Raw genomic sequence first — 23,030 nt, forward strand, 5'->3', positions numbered from 1 at the left:
TTAAAATAGACTTAACAATAATAATAATAGAATATTGGATATATTAGAATAGCTTAACATCTCACCAAAACTATGATAAGCCTAATAACAGAATCACAGCTTATCTCTTTTTCTGCTATTACACCACAACAAAAATATTTTTTTTTCATTCAGGACATAATACATAACTATTATAAACATTTATATAATGAATTTGCAAATGTACCCATAAAACCTGATGACTAATTATGCCGTAGAAACAGAAGTCAACAAACGTTCAGTATTCGCTGACAAAAATAGTTGTAAAATAGTCTACAGTTATCTCTATTTGTCGTTATTACTATACAATATTATATTTTTATAACGGAGGGAAAAACAGAATTGAAAACATACCACAGTATAATCTTTGAGAAACTAGGGATTACGAAGTAGTTTTCCCTTGTTTGAAAATATATCAGTTTAATCTTAGTTTAAAATAACCCTCTGTTTTAACGTCGAGGTGTAAACATCTTTTAAAATCGCATCATGTTTACTTACTTTGTTACTTTCTAGGGCGTCAGCCGAATGGGCTTCCTTCGTCTTGAAACAGTGACGACATTTTGATTTGTTGAACATATTTGGAGCAAAATTCTTGCAATCCGTCTTTGGTGTCATTGTTATAAACCTCGCGAGTTAACGTCTTAAACTGGTTTCAAAATTCCACTCTTGACAGAAAACGGTTTGTTTATATTAATTTTTACCACATTACTTTAGGCTTACAGTCAACAACGCACGAAATATTATTCAAGTCGTTTATCTCAGTTTATGTACTCATTTTCAAACAAGATTTGCTGAAAACTTAGACCTCTTATGCAAGGTATGGTGATTACAAATCCTATAAACATTTACAATAAAAGTTAACACAAAAAAACTTTAAATTTTGTCGAACAAAGTTAAACCACCTTGTTTTCTTCAACTCAGTTCAAGTTCACGTCTGCTCCCAACAGTCACCAGAAAGCGTACTTCCTCGAACCTACGTTTCTCAGCGCTCGCGGCTCCTATTACTTAAAGCCCTCGCTGACATTCTAGCAAAGTATGTATCAACAAGTAACCTCACTTAAAAAAAACAAAATCACAACAAACGAAAAACGTCAATTGTCTTGACACCTATAAGTCGAATTACTTTAGAGAAATGTAGCTTACACTTCGAAGGACATTTACAGATGAAGAGTCAACCCATTTGAAAAATTCATTAACTGAGAATTAACACAGTTAAATACAACCATCACCACAGTACGACTTCAACTAACTAAACCCTAACCGCCAGGTACGCTACACTGTACTGTGTATCTCACACAACGTAAACTACATACTTGCTCACTAGGGCGATGGTTTATAAACTCGAGAAAAGCTGTTCGCTGTATTCCTACTTAGTCTACTTAAAACGAAACCAAGGCCTAGAAAAGTTGAGTTTCGGAGAACAACAACTCTCATTAAATAATATTTCTACATTTTATTTATGGATATCAAAAAAGTTGTTCTAAAGAAATAATTAATTTATAACCTTGACTTTGCAAGATTAGTTAAGTTCGTCCAATAAGTCAATATGCAATTTTTTTAAACAGGATTTTTCTACAGATTTTGATACCAAAGTCTTCTGATGCTTCTGGAAAAACAACAAAAAATTGCTAACTTACTTACCTTTGCCGACGACATTTTCAGAAAGTTCGAATGATGAAAGTGCTGAGACACATGCATAGTATTTGTTTGTTTGTAATTATGTTACACAATGAACTGCCAGGTGTCAAAGTCCGAATTTTAGCGCCACAACATGTATCGTGACATTCGATTTTTAACAAAAGAAATCAATATTTCTAATCGAATCCACAAAATATGTTTTATAACTTGCTTAAAATATTATAAATCAATTTTGTAATAATTATAATGCGTTAACAAATTCGGATAATTCAATTCATATGCACAGAGAAAACATTACATCCTTAAAATATTTTCTTCATTCTTATGTACGAGCTGGAAATGAAGAAAATGTCATCTCACAGCAACCACAGTGTTTTGGAAATTATGAGAAACAAAAAACAAAAACGAATACTTTTTTTTTCACCATTTTCGAAACGTGCTCCTCCTCAAGATGGCTCAACGTTAAGTCTGAAGGCTTGTAGTACCAAAATTGAGTTTCGATACCGGCGAGGACAGAGCACAGATAAGTCACTGATTCACAACAAGGAATTTCCAAATTAATGTCAGAAAATTATATAAAATATCCATTTTAAGTTTCCTTGATCAGGCCACCTATTTTAGTTTATTTATTTATTTTCGTGAATTAATTTAAATATCATTTTGTCATTATTAAAATAATTTATATTTATTTATTATTCTCGAAATTTTTTGAAGACAATGGACTAGTTTATTTTTAATCAGTGTTTTATTTTACCAGCTTATTTTCTCACGTTTGTCGATTAAATTATTAACATAATTCAAATAAGATACTTGTATATTATTCATTACATGAAATACATGAACGAGGTTGCTTGTACACAGAGCCTGACATGGTCAGGTGAATAAGGTTCGCGCAAAAATACACGAGATGCGCTAGCCTTCCCTAATTTTGCAGTGTAAAACTAGAGAGAAGGCAGCTAGCCATCACCACCCACCGCTAACTCTTGGGCGACTCTTTTACCAACGAATAGCAGAATTGACCTCAGATTAAGAGTCGAGTGCCGTAACCAGCTGGCCATGCCGGGCCAATCCAATAGCTATCTTGCATATAAATATATCTTTTCAGGAAATACGATACTACAAAATATTATGCTTTACAACGAAAGACATGAAATCTTACTGTATAAAACATTGACTACTGTTGATGCAGCTTCCAGGTTCGACGTTTGCTTGATATAAAGTATTTGATTAATAACCTACTTATAGTTTAACACATCTTACACAGAAAACAAAACTACTTAAATGTTAATGTCATTCACGATTACTGCATTTCTTTCTAGAGATATTTTATCACAGTAATACGTTTAAAAAGCAATCGTTACAAAAATCGATGCAACTTAAAAAAAAAAACAGTTTCAGACAAACGTGAATATATTACACTCTATACTCAAAAACAATTCCTTATCATACAACTAGAATGATATAAAACTCAGTGGCCAATCAGGAATGGTTTCTTATCATATAACTAGAACTACATGAAACTTAGTGGCCGAATAATAAAAGCTGTAGAATATGAAAAGAAAGACAAATATTGTGACACTTCTAAAATTATTAAAAGCTTGAGTCACTTCCTGTACACCCGACTTGTGAAAACTTCGAATATCGGAGTTTCTTATACCATCTTCAGGTTTCTGAAATCCTGGCCTGAGTCCACCTGAAACCAAATTCTAGTATTTGTAGCCGCGTAACATCGGTTCATAGAATGACTCTGAGTTGTTGTTTTGTTGTTGCTTTTTGTATTGTTGGCGCACGACAATATAGCTAATAACGAGAGGTAAAAAAGTCGTATGGTTAAATTAATAATTTTAAGTGCCACGGCTATTGAGGATTCCTTCTTGTTCTGGGAGAATAAGAGTTGCCAAAAGCTCTGTTAATTTTTCGTTGTGTAATCTTCATGCCCGGAATTTTACCATTAGGTGAAAAGTGATAAAAATTGGTATAATAAATAAATATTTGCATACATATTTGTGCTTCAATTATATCACTTCCTGATAAATGCATTCTGCTTCAATTTGAAAGTTATTCAATGAAAATGTTTTATTTATTTATTTACCACTATAAGTAAGTGCTAGGAAGAACCAGGAAATCGCTAAAAATAAATATGTAGGGACATGAAATGGGTTTAAAGCGAAATGCACACACATACTAAATAAAAACCTCTGTTTAAACGTATGCGAACATAAAACGAGTTTACAGCTAAATATATGTACTAAATATAACCTTCTGTTTTATAATTTTGGTAAAGTAGAATATTGTTTTCGCTGCAAGCTAGTTTTTAGATTATTTTTTTTTTTTAAAAATCGAAATAAATTTAAAGTTAGTTTTATAAAATAAATATTTCTTAGGAAAAGCTTAGAAGAGATCGAGGAAAATCCATTCGTAATTAAAACCTACAGAAAAGAACTGAATTTGAATTTTGAAATCCTCGAATTTGTGATGATATCATACACAGAAGTGAGATATTTGATTTGATCAAGATGCGTATGTAATCTGTAAATACTACAAGTATTTCTTCAATCAATTTGTTTTTCAATGCACCCGCGTCTCTTGTGAATTAATCTCGAATATTTTAGGACGAATTTCTGTCATAGAAGCGGTGACTGGATGACAGTAACTGTGAAATGACACACCTATACTCTATCTTATCAACTAATTCATTCGTCTTTACTTTTCTTTTTGTTATCGTGAAATTTAGAGCAGTCTGGCAAACAATGACGAAGCCAAATAATGTCAAAGTCAATAAGGTGTTAATAAACTAGGCTGACTGAATATGCCACACGTAACGTGATATCACATATATTTACGCAAGAGGAACGACTCTTGTTTGTCTGTTTGAAGTTAATTACAAAGCTACACAGCGGGCTATTTGTGCTATGCCCGCCAGGGGTATCAAAACCAGATTTCTAGCGTTGTAGATCCCTATACATATCGTCGTGCCACTAGGGAGCAAGAGGAAAGAGAGGGCGTAACTTATGAGTTTTTTTTTTAATCATGCTTAAGATACAAGTGGTATTCGTTTTGCAAGAAAGGTGTTGCTTTATAGTGTTTTGCTCTTTCCCCCAAACAGGATGACTAAAGATGCTCTATTTCTATGATTTTAGGCTTAAAACACACTCGATTATCTGCCCCTGAAAGCTTTAAGAAATATGTGAAATTCTGGCCTAAAAACTCACATTTAACGTTTAACCAACACGAAATGCTATTATAATATTTAAACCACATCGAGTAAAATATTCCATCATTGTTTTTTTTTTTTAATTTTGGCGTTTATATAATATTTATTACATATATATTTTTATTGTAATAAGTCCTCGAATTTGTTTAGTTAAACAATAAGTAACTAGTGATTAATATCATTTAAGAAAAACGTGTATCTACGTTTTAACTAATATAATACAGGTGGCTCTAGCGAGGGGCCGACTGAAGAAGATTGCACTGAAATGTCCTTGTTCATCTTCCTCAATTAATGCCGTCCATTAATCCCTCAAAGATTTTATCCTTTTACACGGTTCATTCAGTTAAGAAAAGTTGGAGCCGTGATTGATGTAACACAAACATTAATTAAGTGAATTAGTTATATCCGAGCTTGTTTTGAAACTAAGTTATCAAACACATACTGCGACCTTCAAAGTTACAGGTTAAATGCTAAAAGCCTGCAAAGCATTCGAAAGCAACAGCTAGGAAATGTGATGAAACGATAGGTAAACTGACTTTCTTTTAAAATATATTTGTTGAGTACTGTTCAAAATACATATTATTGATCATACAACAGTAATGTTATTAAAGATATTCAGAGTAACCTACATTTCTTTAACTTTTCATCTTCGACAGATACAAATAAATAAATAATTTGTAATTTGTATTTAGCATATTGCTTTTACGGAATTACAATAAAATTCTTATGTATGAATATAAAATAATTTGACCCCCCAGTGGTTCAGCGGTATGTCTGCGGACTTACAACGTTAAGGACCGGGTTTCGATACTCGTGGTGGGCAGAGCACAGATAGCCCATTAAGTAGCTTCTAAAATCATGGGTTTGATTCCCCTCGGTGGGCTCAGCAGAGAGCCCAATGTGGCTTTCCTGTAAGAAAAAACATAAAATAATTTAAAAACTTGATATGCCATCTGTCGGCTAATAAACTAACTATTGTGGTGACATAAGATCCGAGAAAACATTTAGTTGAAAAAAATACTCGTAAATTGGTAAAACTAAAAAACTTGATTGATTGATTGGTTTAGTGCTTTATGGCACAAAGCAGCGAGGCTATCTGCGCCAAAACTGAAAACAAAGATACTTCTTTACTTATAATTTTGTTTTGATATTTTCAGGTCATTCCTAATGAGATTCATAATGCAGGCAAATGGGCCTCGTCTGCAGACACCCCACTTGGTTTGGGATGGACTTCCTCTCCAGTCAAATGTTTTGGGATCTGCTTCCTTGCGGTAGCTGAGGCCACCTGGGAGAAGGTGGTGCAATGTAGCCATCCCTGTAGCCAACTTGCTCGTTTCTTGATTGGCACAGGGCTCAGACACTTTGGTGTTTCACAGAGCTTGTTTGTTTGTTTGTTTTTGGAATTTCGCACAAAGCTACTCGAGGGCTATCTGTGCTAGCCGTCCCTAATTTAGCAGTGTAAGACTATGGGGAAGGCAGCTAGTCATCACCACCCACCACCAACTCTTGGGCAACGAATAGTAGGATTGACCGTCACATTATAACGCTCCCACGGCTGAAAAGAGCGTACATGTTTGGTGCGGCCGGGATTCGAACCCGCGACCCTCATATTACGAGTCGCACGCCTTAACACGTTTAGCCATGCCGGGCCCACAGAGCTTGACTAAACCAATGTGTTTTGATCCTCTCAATTGCGGCGATCAGACGGACTCCGGTCCTCTCTACCGTCTGTTTGCTCTGGATTGTACTTACAGGATAAAGCAACACCACCCTGCTCTCCCATGGGACGTTATTGAGGTCCGGGTAGTGACGCGTCATGTTGATAGTCACCTTCAAGCTTTTAACTGGCTCGTCATTCATGACATCTTACCGACGAGAGAACATTTGTACCTCTGAAGCATCAGTAGTACCGAGTCATGTCCACAGTGTGATGCTCGGGTGGAGTCTGTTCCACACATGTTGGTCTTCTGCCCGACGTCGGATGAGATACGGAAAAAAGGCGAACCATCTTTTACCGTATCCCTTCGATCTCGGCGAGGACCATATTGTATCAGGTGCCGGTCCTCGTTCCCAGCCATCTGGTCTTTACTTTCCATCATACTATATCTGTGTTTTAGTACTTCATCTGGCCTACCCGCAATTAATATGTTTATGAGCGTGCGCCGGTGATAACTATATAATGCTGGCTAAGGACAGGTACAAACTGCTACTCCGCAGGCCCGGCATGGCCAAGCGTGTTAAGGCGTGCGATTCGTAATCTGAGGGTCGCGGGTTCGCATCCAGGTCGCGCCAAACATGCTCGCCCTTTCAGCCGTGGGGGCGTTATAATGTCAATCCCACTATTCGTTGGTAAAAGAGTAGCCCAAGAGTTGACGGTGGGTGGTGATGACTAGCTGCCTTCCCTCTAGTTTTACACTGCTAAATTAGGAACGGCTAGCACCGATAGCCCTCGTGTAGCTTTGTGCGAAATTCCAAAACAAACAAAACAAACAAGCTACTCCGTCTTGAGACAGACTTTCAATTACTGGGACTGGGGGACTTTTACCATCGGTGGCTTCCAGATGTCTCGCCTATATGTACACTTGGCAGTGAAAGGGTTCAATTAATTTTTAGATTGTACTTGTACTTTTATTACTGTAATTGTATTTTCGTTTTTTGTATATTTAATTGTATTCATTTTACTTTTTCTGTATTTAATTTTTGTTTGTTTCTGTGTGTTTTCTTATAGCAAAGCCACATTGGGCTATCTGCTGAGTTCACCGAGGGGAATCGAACCCCTGAGTTTAGCTATACGTAAGATTTCTGGAAATTTAACATTGTACTGTTTTCGTTTTACTAAATTAAAATATACGAAGCTGTTTTAATGTTAATTCACATTGTTGTACATACTTATTGTACCTTTACTTGTATTTCACACTTTGTTAAATACAATGTTAAATCACATTGTTGTATACACTTATTGTACCTTTATTTATATCTCACACTTTGTTAAACACAATGTTAAATCACATTGTTGTGTACACTTATTGTACCTTTATTTGTATTTCACACTTTTTATGCAATGTTAAATCATATTGTTCTACATCTTTATGTATATTTATTATTCTTTTGTATTTTTGTACTGATCTTGTGTTTAATAAATTCAAAATTATACTCGTCAGTTTAGACAACTGGATGGAATACTTTATACTTGTACAATTCGTTTACTGGGCTACCAATTACGGCCTTATTTCCATAATAGGGACTAAAGAGGTGAGTTTATTTAACTTACCCCCAAATGGTAGTACCTTATTTTAATGTATCTTCTTCCTTTATTTTTACTTTAGGGAGCAGTCACTCTCCCACAACTGTCTGCAGGCTTTGAGCACCCACATCTCGCTTTCATAATGTCTATTATTTTTATTTCTATTGCTATTCCTTTATTTTGCTTTACATTATTTTATTTCTTTACGAGAGACTGCTGAATGGAGGTTAAGACTGATAGACGGTGTATCCCCATTATATTGTAGGTCCTATTTCTTCAGCCACCTCCACAATCTTGGGTACATTTTGTACCCCACATTGTAGCTTGTACCCAAGGATTATTTCAGTTGACGCAGCGTTTTCTATTTTTATTTCAGCTTGTTTTTGGTTATAATAAACAATCTATTAACATATAAATAAATCGTACAGACATATCTGGGTCGTCATTAAAAAAATTACGATAGAAATAATTTTATTTTATAGCGAGTTTCAGTAAAAAAAATGTTTCACCTACAGATAATATTTGAAGATTTTTGAATGTTAGTAACAAGTTGACCAAAGTTAGTAAAATAACCATTTTTGCTCTTAACCAAACACATACATATACTCTGCTGGCCAAAATCTCAAGGCCAATGAACATAAAGAAAAATATGCATTTTGCGTTGTTAGACTCAACCATTTATTTGGGTAGAGCTCCGAAAGATGAAAATAAGAAAAGGGAAAATAAAAAAAAAAACGTTTTTTATCATTTAATAGGGAAAACGTGAACACTATAAAATTAGCCTGAATACTAGCTGGCCAAAATTTTAAGACCATACTGAAACGAAGCGTTAATCGGAAAACATGTAATGAAATTTAGTCATTTGTGTTCAAGCATTAGCGTTGTCAACATCTCCCACTGATATCTCCTGTGTTACATTGGGTAAAACCATGGCAAAGGCTAAAAAGTTGACAGAGTTTGAACGTGGCAGAATTGTCGAGCTGCAAAAGCAAGGTCTCTCTCAACGTGTCAACGCTGGTGAGATTGGGCGTAGTAAAACTGCTCTTGCAAATTTATTAAAAGACCCTGAGGGATACGGAACGAGAATTTCAAGTGGTCGGCCCAAGAAAATTTCGCCGGCGTTGAGCAGGAGGATTCGAAGGATTGTCCGGCAATACACCAGCCAATCGTCGAACCAGGTTATGGCCCTTACGGACGCAGAATGCAACTCATGAACAATAAGACGGCATCTACGAGACAAAGGCTTTAAAACCATAAATGTATTCTTAGGCCACGCCTTCTTCCACACCGCAAAACAACTCGGTTAAACTTTGTTGAAAAGCACCAAACATGGGACGTAGAAAAGTGGACAAAGGTTTTGTTCTCTGATGAGAAGAAAATTAACCTGGATGGTCTAGATGGCTTCCAACGTAACTGGCACTATAAGGATATCCCACTGTAGACATTTTCTACACGACACAGTGGAGGAGGTTTCATCATGATCTGGGGTGCTTTCTCCTTCCATGGAACAATGGAGCTTCAGGGTATACAGGGGCGTCAAACAGCAACTGGCTACATTGGCATGTTGGAGAGAGCATCCTTATTGACTGAAGGCCCTCGCTTGTGTAGAAATGGCTGGATCTTTCAGCAGGATAATGCTTCAATCCAAATGCCCGTAGGATAAAGGACTTTTTCATGGCGAATATGTGACTCTTTTGAACCATCCAGCGTGTTCACCCGAACTGAACCTCATTGAAAATGTTTAGGGGTGGATGGCAATGGAAGTCAATAGAAATGGACGTCAATTCCAAACAGTGCATGATCTTCGTGAAGCCATCTTCACCACTTGGAATAACATTCCAGCCAGCCTTCTGCAAACGCTTATGTCGACCTTGCCAAAGCGAATGTTTGAGGTTATTTGCAATGATGGCCGTGCAACTCACTACTGAGATCTCTTGTTGAGCATTTCCTACCCTGTTTAGGACTTCTTTTTGGTATGACCAAAAGACTTTTGACCAGCTAGTATTTAGGATAATTTCATAGTTGTCACATTTTCCCTATTAAATGCTAAAAAATGCTTTTTTTTTTTCTTTTCTCTTTTCTTATTTTGATCTTTCGAAGCTCTACTCAAATAAGTGGTTGAGTCTAACAACGCAAAATGCATTGCTTTCTTTATGTTCATTGGCCTTAAGATTTTGGCCAGCAGTGTATTAAAAAAATCTGATAGTGCTGTACTCACTTTGAAAATTTACAAATAATATTGGTCCCAGGTAGAATCCCCATCACTACAAACATGCTTGCCCTTTTATTTGAGGGGGCGTTATAATGTGACAGTTAATCCCACTATTCGTTGGTAAAAGGGTAGCCCAAGAGTTAGCTGTGGGTGATGATGACTAGCTGCCTTTACTCTAGTCTTACACTGCTAAATTAGGGATGTCTATCGCAGGCGCCCTCGTGTAGCTTTGCGCGAAATTCAAAAATAAACAAAATATAAACATTATTGATATGATTCTTTACAAAACTCGAAGTTTCCTGGAACCGTTTCAAACTTTCGTTTCACTTGAACAAAAGTTAGTCCTAACTTCATTTTGTAGAAACCACTCTTTTCATTAGAATATGTTTGCTTTGAATTTCGCTCAAAGCTTCTCGGCAGCTATCTACACTAGCCGTCCCTAATTTAGCAGTGTAAGACTAGAAGGAATGATAGTCACCACACCCACTGCCAATTCTTCGGCTACTCTTTTAGAAACGAATAGTGGGCTTGACCGTTACATTATAACGTCTCCACGGCTGAAGAGACAAATATATTTGGTGTGACGAGTATTCGAACCCGTGACCTTCAGATTACGAGTCCAGTGCCTTAACCACCTGGCCATGTCCGGCTAACTGTGAAACACCGATAAATTGGAATAAGTGTTTATATAATTAATAGCAATTTAAAACACGTAATGACCAAACATTTATTGATCTAAAATTATAAATAGAAAGTAGAGATAATTATTTAATTAAATTATTTTTTTTTTATTCTTCTGTTCTTTACACTTGGAGAGAAGTTTCAGTTTTGAAACTTTTATTTTATTCGTTGTTATAGAAATGCTAATGTTCTACGTGTGCCAATTCTGTTAAGTCAGAGTTTGTTGTTTAACACGAAAGAAATGGCCTAAGAAACAGAAGAGCCCCAGAAAACACCATGATATTACTTGGCTTTACACCCCCTTTCAGACCCGGCATGGGCACATGGTTAAGGCACTCGACTCGCAATCTGAGGGTCGCGGGTTCTAATCCCCATCACACCAAACATGCTCGCTCTTTTAGCCGTGGGGGTGTTACAATGTGACGATCAACCCCACTATTCGTTGGTAAAAGAGTAGCCCAAAACGTTGGTTCGTAGTAAGTGAAAACCAGCAAAGGTTGAAAATAATACTAACAATAACAAAAGAAAACTCTTCCGGAGGATTACTGAACGTGCTGGCCCAGCATGACCAGGTGGTCAGGGAGCTGTACTCTTAATCTGAGGGTTGTGGGTCAAAATCCTCGTCGTACCAAACACCTTTCAGCCGTGGGGGAGCTATAAATTTCGCGCAATCCCACTATTCGTTGGCAAAAGAGTAGCCCAAGAGTTGGTGGTGAGTGATGATGACCAGCTGTCTTTCCTCCTTACACTGCTAAATTAGGGACGGCTAGCGCAAATAGCCCTCGTGTAGCTTTGCGCGAAATTAAGAAACAAAGAAACGATATAACGAATCACTAAACCAATCTAGATTTTCAAATGTAATTTACGCACGTTCACTCTTGGAAAAAACAAAAACAAAAAAAAACAACAGTAGAAAGAAGAGATGGTATTAAAGGAAACAACAAGAAGTTTTTTTTTTTTTAAAAGACTCAAACTTTATTGCTTTTCAAACTTTGAAGTGAAATGACAAAAACAGTAACACGTAGGAAGCCATCGCAAACAAAAACAAGAGGTTATTTGACATTCGAAGCGAGGTCATGATAAATATTGAAACACCAATACATAAATGTCAATCCATAAATCACAAAAGTGTCTTGGAAGTGTTCTTCCATCACTGTCGCTGAGTTTCGATCATTTGCTAAACAGTTTATATCTGCGGGTTTTAAATCGATAATGGGTATTTCGGTGTTTAGCCCATGAATTACACATGTGCTTCGTCTTGCCAAGTTATACACGTACAAAGCCGCATCGAAATGGAACATCTGAATACGTAGTGTCTCGCGCATCCATCTCCGCAGCCAACGAGAGAGCCAAGTTAAGTCACAGTCACACACCCACGGGTTGTTTTCTAATAAGACTCCTCCTGTGGTAGAAATAACAGTGACACACTGTTGAAATCACTGATATTTGTGGTTGGTCTTTTTTTTATTAGAAAGAAAATTCCACATTAATAAGAAAATCTTAAGTTAATATATGCTTACGAGTAAAAACGTTCTGTTGGGATTTAATACTATAACAATCATAGTACAAATAAAATGAAAGAGCTCGTGCGAAGGTTTATCTTTGGCGAATGTTAAAAATCGATATTGTATTTTTCCTGAAAATATGTAAATACAGAGAGCTTTGAAGCAGCGTTTGGCGCCAGAATAAATACAGATTATTACGCCATGCAATCTCAGTTTGTTTTTTTCTTTTGTTTTCTATATTAACTTTCGAACGTTGATGGTTAAAATTATCTCGTCTTTTACAGAAACTTACATAGATGGCGCTGCCTATTTCTAATCTATATCGGGAAAGTTGCCACTGGATACGAAACAGAAATATGAAGTAAAATATGCCATGGCGTAGTGACATTCATTACACATTGGAGCTCAGTAGCTATAATTAGACATGATAACAAACGCGAAGTAATTTTTTAAAGACATTTTTTACTCTTCTTTATTAAGAGGTGGCACCATAAAAAATGAGAGAACACGATATAGATTCACAACTCCGTTAGAGTATCAAGGTAATATGAAAATGTATGAATATCCATCATTTTATCTCTTCTCATGAACGGATGCTGCAAAAAGCAAATAAGATGTTTAATATTACCAGGAAATACTAGAAACTATCCAGGAAAGTTTAAGAAATGTTTATTAATTTTCTTCGAATTTCTCATTAAAATATACAAACCTGTTCATCTGGAACTATATTCTCCAAATTTCATATTAAAACACATCAGCTTTAAATCTCCTCTATCTATTTCTTCTCATGTTTCGCATTAAAACACACCAGTTTCAAATCACCTCTATCTATGTTTTCTCATGTTTCGCATTAAAACACACCAGCTCCAAATCACCTCTATCTATTTCTTCTCATGTTTTGCATAAAACACACCAGCTCCAAATCGCCTCTATCTATGTTTTCTCATGTTTCGTATTAAAACACACCAGCTCCAAATCACCTCTATCTATTTCTTCTCATGTTTTGCATTAAAACACGCCAGCTTTAAATCACCTGTATCTATGTTTCCTCATGTTTCGCATTAAAACACACCAGTTTCAAATCACCTCTCCCTATTTCTTCTCATGTTTCGCATTAAAACACGCCAGCTTTAAATCACTTGTATCTTTGTTTCCTCATGTTTCGCATTAAAACACAGCAGCTTCAAATCACCTCTATCTATGTTTCCTCATGTTTCGCATTAAAACACACCAGCTTCAAATCACCTCTATCTATGTTTCCTCATGTTTCGCATTAAAACACACCAGCTCCAAATCACCTCTATCTATTTCTTCTGATGTTTTGCATTAAAACACGCCAGCTTCAAATCACCTCTATCTATGTTTCCTCATGTTTCGCATTAAAACACACCAGTTTAAAATCACCTCTACCTATTTCTTCTCATGTCGCGCATTAAAATACACCAGCTCCAAGTCACCTCTATCTATGTTTCCTCATGTTTCGCATTAAAACACACCAGTTTTAAATCACCTCTATCTATGTTTCCTCATGTTTCGCATTAAAACACACCAGCTCCAAATCACCTTTATCTATTTCTTCTCATGTTTTGCATTAAAACACGCCAGCTTCAAATCACTTCTATCTATGTTTCCTCATGTTTCGCATTAAAACACACCAGCTCCAAATCACCTCTATCTATTTCTTCTCATGTTTTGCATTAAAACACGCCAGCTTCAAATCACCTCTATCTATGTTTCCTCATGTTTCGCATTAAAACACACCAGCTTCAACTCACCTGTATCTATGTTTCCTCATGTTTCGCATTAAAACACACCAGTTTCAAATCACCTCTATCTATTTCTTCTCATGTCGCGCATTAAAATACACCAGCTCCAAATCGCCTCTATCTAAGTTATATCATGTTTCGCATTAAAACACACCAGCTCCAAATCACCTCTATCTATTTCTTCTCATGTTTTGCATTAAAACACGCCAGCTTTAAATCACCTGTATCTATGTTTCCTCATGTTTCGCATTAAAACACACCAGCTTCAAATCACCTCTATCTATGTTTCCTCATGTTTCGCATTAAAACACACCACTTTAAAATCACCTCTACCTATTTCTTCTCATGTTTCGCATTAAAACACGCCAGCTTTAAATCACCTGTATCTATGTTTCCTCATGTTTCGCATTAAAACACACCAGTTTCAAATCATCTCTATCTATGTTTCCTCATGTTTCGCATTAAAACACACCAGTTTCAAATCACCTCTACCTATTTCTTCTCATGTCGCGCATTAAAATACACCAGCTCCAAATCACCTCTATCTGTGTTTCCTCATGTTTCGCATTAAAACACACCAGCTTCAACTCACCTGTATCTATGTTTCCTCATGTTTCGCATTAAAACACACCAGTTTCAAATCACCTCTATCTATGTTTCCTCATGTTTCGCATTAAAACACACCAGTTTCAAATCACCTCTACCTATTTCTTCTCATGTCGCGCATTAAAATACACCAGCTCCAAATCGCCTCTATCTAAGTTATATCATGTTTCGCATTAAAACACACCAGCTCCAAATCACCTCTATCTATTTCTTCTCATGTTTTGCATTAAAACACGCCAGCTTTAAATCACCTGTATCTATGTTTCCTCATGTTTCGCATCAAAACACACCAGCTTCAAATCACCTCTATCTATGTTTCCTCATGTTTCGCATTAAAACACACCAGTTTAAAATCACCTCTACCTATTTCTTCTCATGTCGCGCATTAAAATACACCATCTCCAAATCACCTCTATCTATGTTTCCTCATGTTTCGCATTAAAACACACCAGTTTTAAATCACCTCTATCTATTTTTTCTCATGTTACGCACTAAAACACACCAGCTCCAAATCACCTGTATCTATGTTTCCTCATGTTTCGCATTAAAACACACCAGTTTCAAATCACCTCTATCTATGTTTCCTCATGTTTCGCATTAAAACACACCAGTTTCAAATCACCTCTACCTATTTCTTCTCATGTCGCGCATTAAAATACACCAGCTCCAAATCGCCTCTATCTAAGTTATATCATGTTTCGCATTAAAACACACCAGCTCCAAATCACCTCTATCTATTTCTTCTCATGTTTTGCATTAAAACACGCCAGCTTTAAACAACCTCTATCTATGTTTCCTCATGTTTCGCATCAAAACACACCAGCTTCAAATCACCTCTATCTATGTTTCCTCATGTTTCGCATTAAAACACACCAGTTTAAAATCACCTCTACCTATTTCTTCTCATGTTTCGCATTAAAACACGCCAGCTTTAAATCACCTGTATCTATGTTTCCTCATGTTTCGCATTAAAACACACCAGTTTCAAATCACCTCTATCTATGTTTCCTCATGTTTCGCATTAAAACACACCAGTTTCAAATCACCTCTACCTATTTTTTCTCATGTCGCGCATTAAAATACACCATCTCCAAATCACCTCTATCTATGTTTCCTCATGTTTCGCATTAAAACACACCAGTTTTAAATCACCTCTATCTATTTTTTTCTCATGTTACGCATTAAAACACACCAGCTCCAAATCACCTCTATCTATTTCTTCTCATGTTTTGCATTAAAACACGCCAGCTTCAAATCATCTCTATCTATGTTTCCTCATGTTTCGCATTAAAACACAGCAGCTTCAAATCACCTCTATCTATGTTTCCTCATGTTTCGCATTAAAACACACCAGCTCCAAATCACCTCTATCTATTTCTTCTGATGTTTTGCATTAAAACACGCCAGCTTCAAATCACCTCTATCCATGTTTCCTCATGTTTCGCATTAAAACACACCAGCTTTAAATCACCTCTATCTATGTTTCCTCATGTTTCGCATTAAAACACACCAGCTCCAAATCACCTTTATCTATTTCTTCTCATGTTTTGCATTAAAACACGCCAGCTTTAAATCACCTGTATCTATGTTTCCTCATGTTTCGCATTAAAACACACCAGTTTCAAATCACCTCTACCTATTTCTTCTCATGTCGCGCATTAAAATACACCAGCTCCAAATCGCCTCTATCTAAGTTTTATCATGTTTCGCATTAAAACACACCAGCTCCAAATCACCTCTATCTATGTTTTCTCATGTTTCGCATTAAAACACACCAGCTTCAAATCACCTCTATCTATGTTTTCTCATGTTTTTCATTATAACACACCAACTTCATATGATAACGGCTCATAACATTCGTTAACAATCGGACTTGTGTTTAAAGCTTTAAAACGAAATTTTGTTGTGCCTTAAAGTCATACTTTATCAACCTTTAAGTTTACTTGACCCAGTTTTTAATTACCAACATTTCTAAAACATGTGATGAGGGGAAATAGTTCTAATTAATTAATTAATTTTGATTACCCTCCCAAGTAAGTAAGTAGCTAATTATTGCTTCCTCTCTTTATATTGTCAGCTTTAATAACACATTTCATTAAACTAGTCTTGCGTGTGACAACATAATTAATATTTTTAAAAGTTTTCACCTGTTATGTGTTTCGTTCCATCAGGTTCACCCGTTTCATCTTCTGCTGGCTGGAGGACGCTGCGTTCCATTTTTTGCAAGCAGTTGTTTCTTAAATCCAAAGTCAAGTACCTGATATCCGACAGGTAGCGCAGCAGTTGAGAAGGTAGTCTGGTAATATTGGTGCCAGTAATTCTGAGAATGAGCTTGTGAGAGTGATGTAAGCCCAGGAAAGCATCTGGAAGCACGTTCTGTAGATTGCGGCCAGTGATGGTAAGGTCACGGAGCTTGGCGCCAAAAGTCCATTGGAGCTGATGAGACAAAGTTGGTTCCTCGACTTCCACTACTACTCGGCGAAGCGAAACGGATTTGTGAAGCACGTCATGAAGCTGAAAAGATCGAACATTGGCGTATGTGCTGGTTTTGAACGTTCGCAGGAATCTGTACGTACAAAAGAAATGTCTTAGCGTCATCACCTACATGTTTCTGTAGACTAAATATGGCATAATGTTCACAGTTTTTACTAAAATTAGAAAGTCATTGAATTTTGAAAAAATTGCTTTTTATTTAATCTGTAAATTAGGCGCCACAGGTGCTTCACGCTATTCAAAGCACTTATGTGGTGCACACATGTGTTTATTTGTTTTGAATTTCGCACAAAGCTACTCGAGGGCTATCTGCGCTCGCCATCCCTAATTTACCAGCGTAAGACTAGTAGGAAGGCAGCTAGTCATCACCATCCACCTCCAACTCTTGGGCTACTCTTTTACTAACGAAAAGTGGGATTGACCGTCACATTATAACACTCCCACAGCTGAAAGGGGTGAGCATGTTTGGTGTGAAGGGGATTCGAACCCGCAACTCTCGGATTACGAATGTAATGTCTTAACCATCTGGCCATGACGTAGGTTATTGATGACCTTATAACCTTGTGAATAAGCAATAATTCAATGTGACAGATGTACTGTTGTTGACGTGTTATTACATATTATTCTTTGCCTTTGCTCGTAAGTTCGTTGATTTATAATGTACCAGATATTATTAGCTGTTACTTAATAAATAATACGATACATTATAAAGGTCTAATTAAGAAGTTTAACAATGAAGAAATTCTATGGAATCAGACTTGAAATATTCGTGTATCTTTCACGAAAACTTTGTGTAAACATAATTAAGGCTAAAGATATTGAATGACACATTGTAATAGATTTTGACTTGATTAACATGATGCGTAATTCGAATATAAAAGAACGTTACTGAATGCAATTTAAGAAAAAAACACTGATATATTCACATTAATAATGTTCTTTTCTTTCTCTCACTGAGCTCTAGTCCCCCAAAAGAGACAGCGGTAAGTTTATGAACTTAGAACGCTAAAATTCAGGGTTCGATTTCCCGCGGTGAAAGAGTAAGTAGTTCAATGTGACTTTGTTCCAAAACAAACAAACAGTGACTTGGAATCGCGAGCCCGGCACTCGACTCGTAATCTAAAAGTCGCAGGTTCGAATCCCCGTCACACCAAACATACTCGCCCTTTCAGCCGTGGAGGCGTTATAATGTGAAATTCAATCCCACTATTCGTTGGTAAAAGAGTAGCCCAAGAGTTGGCGGTGAGCGGTGATGACTAGCTACATTCCCTCAATCAAGTCTTATACTGCTAAATTGGGGACGGCTAGCGCATAAAGCCTTCGAGTGACTTTGCGCAAAATTCAAAATAAACCAAACTTGGAATTGTGATGTTTGATTATGTTCTAATTTTCTTATGAGTATAATTTTGTTGTGGCAGAATAAATCTGAATACTCAGATAATTGGTTTTTAATAAGATATTTTAGATATACATTTCATTAAAGTTCATACCTGAGTTCTTGTAGAGTTCGAGAGTCCAAATATTTCAGGGCTAAGCCGCGCATGTCCAGTTCTACCAGTCGCTTTAAACCGCTGAAACTCACAGTACCCAATATTTCAATTGGATTGTGAGAAATGTCTAAGGTGTGTAGGTTTACCACGTGAGCCCACAAGTGAGATGGAACTTCTTCTATCAGATTATGTGAAAGATCTAAATGTCGCAACTGTTGCAAGTGGCGAAACGCAAGTGCAGAAATATTTCTCAGCAGGTTGTTTGCGAGTGTCAAGGTTCTTAGTCGTGACAAAGGAAGACAAAACAACTGAGATAAATTTGTATTTTTTAGGTTCAACGATCGTAACGACTTCAACGAATAAAGAAATCCATAATTAAACTTCGGCAAAGGATTATGGGATAAATCGAGTTTAATCAGATGCGTAAGATTCTCTATATTTAGGCTTAGCAGCTGATTGGAGGACAAGTTCAAAAAACTTAACTTGTAAAGATGATTGATTACATCACTTTGGATCACAGGAATATGATTGGCTGAAACGTCAATAAATCTTAGAGTAACCACAACAGGAAAAAAAATTTTAAAAGTGGACGGACGATTATATTGTGAGAAAGATTTATTCTCTCCAATTTGGTTCCCACAAAGGCACTTTCCGGCAGTGTTGCTATCCTATTGTAACTCAAATCCACGATTCTGATTTCTTCTAGAGATGTGAAGGCCTCTGGGGAGATGGTGGAAATATTATTATACCTCAGACTCAAAATCTGGATTGGTGGTTTGCCTTGAAAGTCTGTAGAGCTGACAGATTTTATACTATTGTGGTCTAATTGCAATACTTGAAGGTTTGTTGCTTCAGTGAAGACAGTCGGAGGAATGACAGTCAGTTTATTGAAAGACAGAAACAAACGATGGAGTGAATTTCCTAAGAAGTCGAAAAAACCCCGTTGGAATTAATGATATGTTGTTGTGGCTCAAATCCAACGTTTGAATATGAAGGACGCCATCGACATCTTTGTACGTCAAAAACTTATCCAGTCTGCTAATACGATTATTTGAAACATTTAAATGCATTGGAAAGTTAGGGTTGCTTACATTGCTAAACATATTGAACGAAAACCTCCATAAGTTATTAAACTGTAGAAACACGCTTGTTAAACTTGTTAAGTTATGAAAAGTCAAAGGCTCTATTATACGAAGTCTATTGTGTGATAGCACAATGGCATTCAGCATGGGACAACTTGTGAAAGATGTGTGTCGAAGAATTTCAAGTCTGTTTCCCAAAAGTACAACATTCCTGAGTCTAGGAAGTTCACTAAATGTTTTTGGTTCAATCGTTCGTACTTCATTATGAGACAGAATTATATTAGTCAGAGTAGTGTGCACTTCTTTTCTGAACAGGTTTTGTGGAATGAACACGACATTGTTTCCCTCCAAATCGCAATGAACCATGCTGGTTAAGTTTAACAGAAACGTGGAAGACAACTTAAAAATCTTGTTGTGGTCCATTTGAAACCATTCAACCTCATTTAGATATTTCACAATCATTTCATGAGAACCATCATGGGATTCAAACAAAGATCCCAGTTCCACAGCTTTCAATGAGTTCCTCAGAGGAAATAAAATTGTTGTATCCACATTGAAGAGACTGTTATAAGAAAGTTTTAATTCTTTTTAGTTTTAACGTGTGAAGAAAAGTTTTCTCAGAGATGTACCTGATACCATTATTAGCTAAGTTAAGATATAATAAAGTGCGACTCCAGCCGTAAAAATCGCTTGAATGTACTTTTCTTATTTGATTATGTTGAAGACTCAAACGAAGAAGCCGCTTGGAAGTCACCAGAGCTTCTTTTGGAACACTTTCAAGAGGTTTCTCGAAAGATCTAATACTTCTAAGCTCTTTCTACATGCATACAAATCGTACTTCTCTAGATATGAAAGCTGATTTCCTCGCATTAAAAGCTGTTGAAGGTGTTCCAATTCTTTTACTGCCTTTGGAAAAGATTTCATTATATTGAAACTCAGATCTAAGGCAGTCAAGGTCGCTTCTAAACCTTCAAAGGCCCCAATAGGTATGGAAGACAATCGGTTATTAGCTAAAGATAATTTTTGGAGATGAAGACCTCGAAATGCTTTTACTGACAATATCCTCAGATAATTATAGCTCAGACTTAGTTTGTGTACGGAAAAAGATCCGTTTAAAATATCACTTTCTAACTGTGTCAAAACGTTATGACTGAAATCTAATTCATCCAAATGACGCGTTGATAACTTCCAATTACTTGGAAGAGATGGAAACAGATTGCCTCCAAGGTTTAACATTTTTAAGTATCTGAGATTAGAAAGAGCATCTGGAGGAATCCAGTCTAGAAGATTGTCGGATAAAGACAGCGTGGTCAAGGACTCTGGAAAAGGTTGGCCCTCTAATTTGCTAATGTGGTTGTTTGTAAGATCTAAAGACGTGACGTTTCGAAGACCCCTAAACAAGCTGTCTTCTATAAATGATATATGATTGCTACCTAAAAGGATACTGGAAAGAGTTAAACGTGACCAGAGTTTTTCAAAAGACCCACGACTTAAGTCCTCCAGTTTATTTGAATTTAAATTTAACCATTGGAGATAAGATAACTTTCTTAAAGCTTTAACTGGAAATTCGTTAATCTGATTGTGACTCAGATCTAAAGAAGTCATCAGATGCTCAGATCCGCGAAACACGTGAAGTGGAAGAGTCACTAAATTATTGTACATCAGTCTAAGAGAAGATACCGCTGTGCCATCTAGCGACTCATTGTACAATACTGGAAGGCCAGTCCTCGCAAATGTCAGCTGGTAGACTTCTTTGAAGGGAATCTTTGGAAAGTTCAAAAATGGTACACTCACACAGCTAGTTTCTTGTTGTCTAGTGTCACACGTGCACAAAGGATTGAAGCTACACGGCATAGGAAATGCAGAGGAGTGATCCAAGAACCCAAACAAAACGCCAACAAGTTTCCACACGAGAAGCGCCATCTAGAAGAATGAAAACAAATAAACAAACTTGAATATAAATATTAAGTATTTTTGCAGGGTACATATATTTAGTATGTAAAAAACAAATATTTTAAAAGTAATTAATAATTTCTGAACAACCAATCAATATTTCTGAACAGATATATAGTAAAAGAGCAAATTAATAAGAACAGATTTTAATTGAATTTCCTGCACACTACTACCATTTTCACTATTGGTCAATTTTGTAAACCCTTATTAACCTGAAAAGTGACCTAAGAAGGTCGAAAAGTTGTTCTCTACTTTACTTTAATAAAAGTTTCAATACCAGTACCAGCTGTCTTAAGATACATTTTTACTTCAAATGGATTTCTCGTCATCACAAATAATGGTGAATTTATAGGGGTGTAATAAAATAAGAAAAGAAAAATTTAAAATGGTTGTTTGTTTGTTTTGAATTTCGCACAAAGCTACACGAGGGCTATCTGTGCTAGCCGTCCTTAATTTAGCAGTGTAAGACTAGAGGGAAGGCAGCTAGTCATCACCACCCACCGCCAACTCTTAGGCTACTCTTTTACCAACGAATAGTGCGATTGACGGTAACATTATAACGCTCCTACGACTGAAAGGGCGAGCATGTTTGGATTGAGACAGGAATTCGAACTCGAAGTCGAGTGCCTTAACCAACTGGCCATGCCGGGCCGAAAAATGATTGTAAGGGAAAAACAAAAAATGGAGTCAATGTTTCTTCCAAGGAACCTTCATATAGAAGTATCTGACAATTTTGGAAATACACTAACCGTCTACGTTGTTATTATGATAATTACTATTTACTACGCAGTCAATCGCAAAATAAGTCGTCAGAAAAAATCTGTCTGGTGGGAATTTGAAAAACAGTATATGTGGAGATAACAATGTGGATCCCGAAAATACGAATAGACACTTAAATATTATTGTAAGAGAAGAAATGTGCAAAGTTATCACATACTTACAAGCTTTTACTTATTTTTTTATACATGTTTCTTTCGTGTTTCGGTTCGTGTGCACCGTATATTATAAATAAACGATAACTAATACTGAGTGTATAATTAATCAGTTTCTATGATTGTTATAATAGATTAAAATGTCTAAAACTCTAAACAGTGAGTTCTTTAATTAATTAGTGTATCAATGTGTGGA

The 23,030-nt window shown here is 36.4% G+C and overlaps 1 protein-coding gene across 1 annotated transcript; it reads right to left on the bottom strand.

Moving 5' to 3' along the window:
• Positions 1-12,059: 12,059 nt before the first annotated feature.
• LOC143236518 (uncharacterized) lies at positions 12,060-21,872 on the bottom strand. Its single transcript, XM_076474819.1, has 6 exons — positions 20,704-21,872; positions 20,060-20,511; positions 19,434-19,788; positions 18,868-19,146; positions 17,032-17,450; positions 12,060-12,409 (listed from the first exon to the last, which is right to left on the bottom strand). Exons 1-6 carry the CDS (start codon positions 21,870-21,872, stop codon positions 12,060-12,062), a joined length of 3,024 nt encoding a protein of 1,007 aa, XP_076330934.1.
• Between the last annotated feature and the right edge of the window lie 1,158 nt (positions 21,873-23,030).

This window comes from Tachypleus tridentatus, chromosome 13 (genome assembly GCF_004210375.1).
Source record: "Tachypleus tridentatus isolate NWPU-2018 chromosome 13, ASM421037v1, whole genome shotgun sequence".
Classification (NCBI taxonomy): domain Eukaryota; kingdom Metazoa; phylum Arthropoda; class Merostomata; order Xiphosura; family Limulidae; genus Tachypleus; species Tachypleus tridentatus.

Coding starts and splice junctions, on each gene's coding strand:
- LOC143236518 (XM_076474819.1), bottom strand. CDS start 21,872: ATGGCGCTTCTCGTGTGGAAACTTGTTGGCGTTTTGTTTGGGTTCTTG. Junction 19,789..20,059: donor GCTATCACACAATAGACTTC/GTATAATAGAGC, acceptor TCGACTTCTTAG/GAAATTCACTCCATCGTTTG. Junction 17,451..18,867: donor CGAACTCTACAAGAACTCAG/GTATGAACTTTA, acceptor TTGTACGTACAG/ATTCCTGCGAACGTTCAAAA.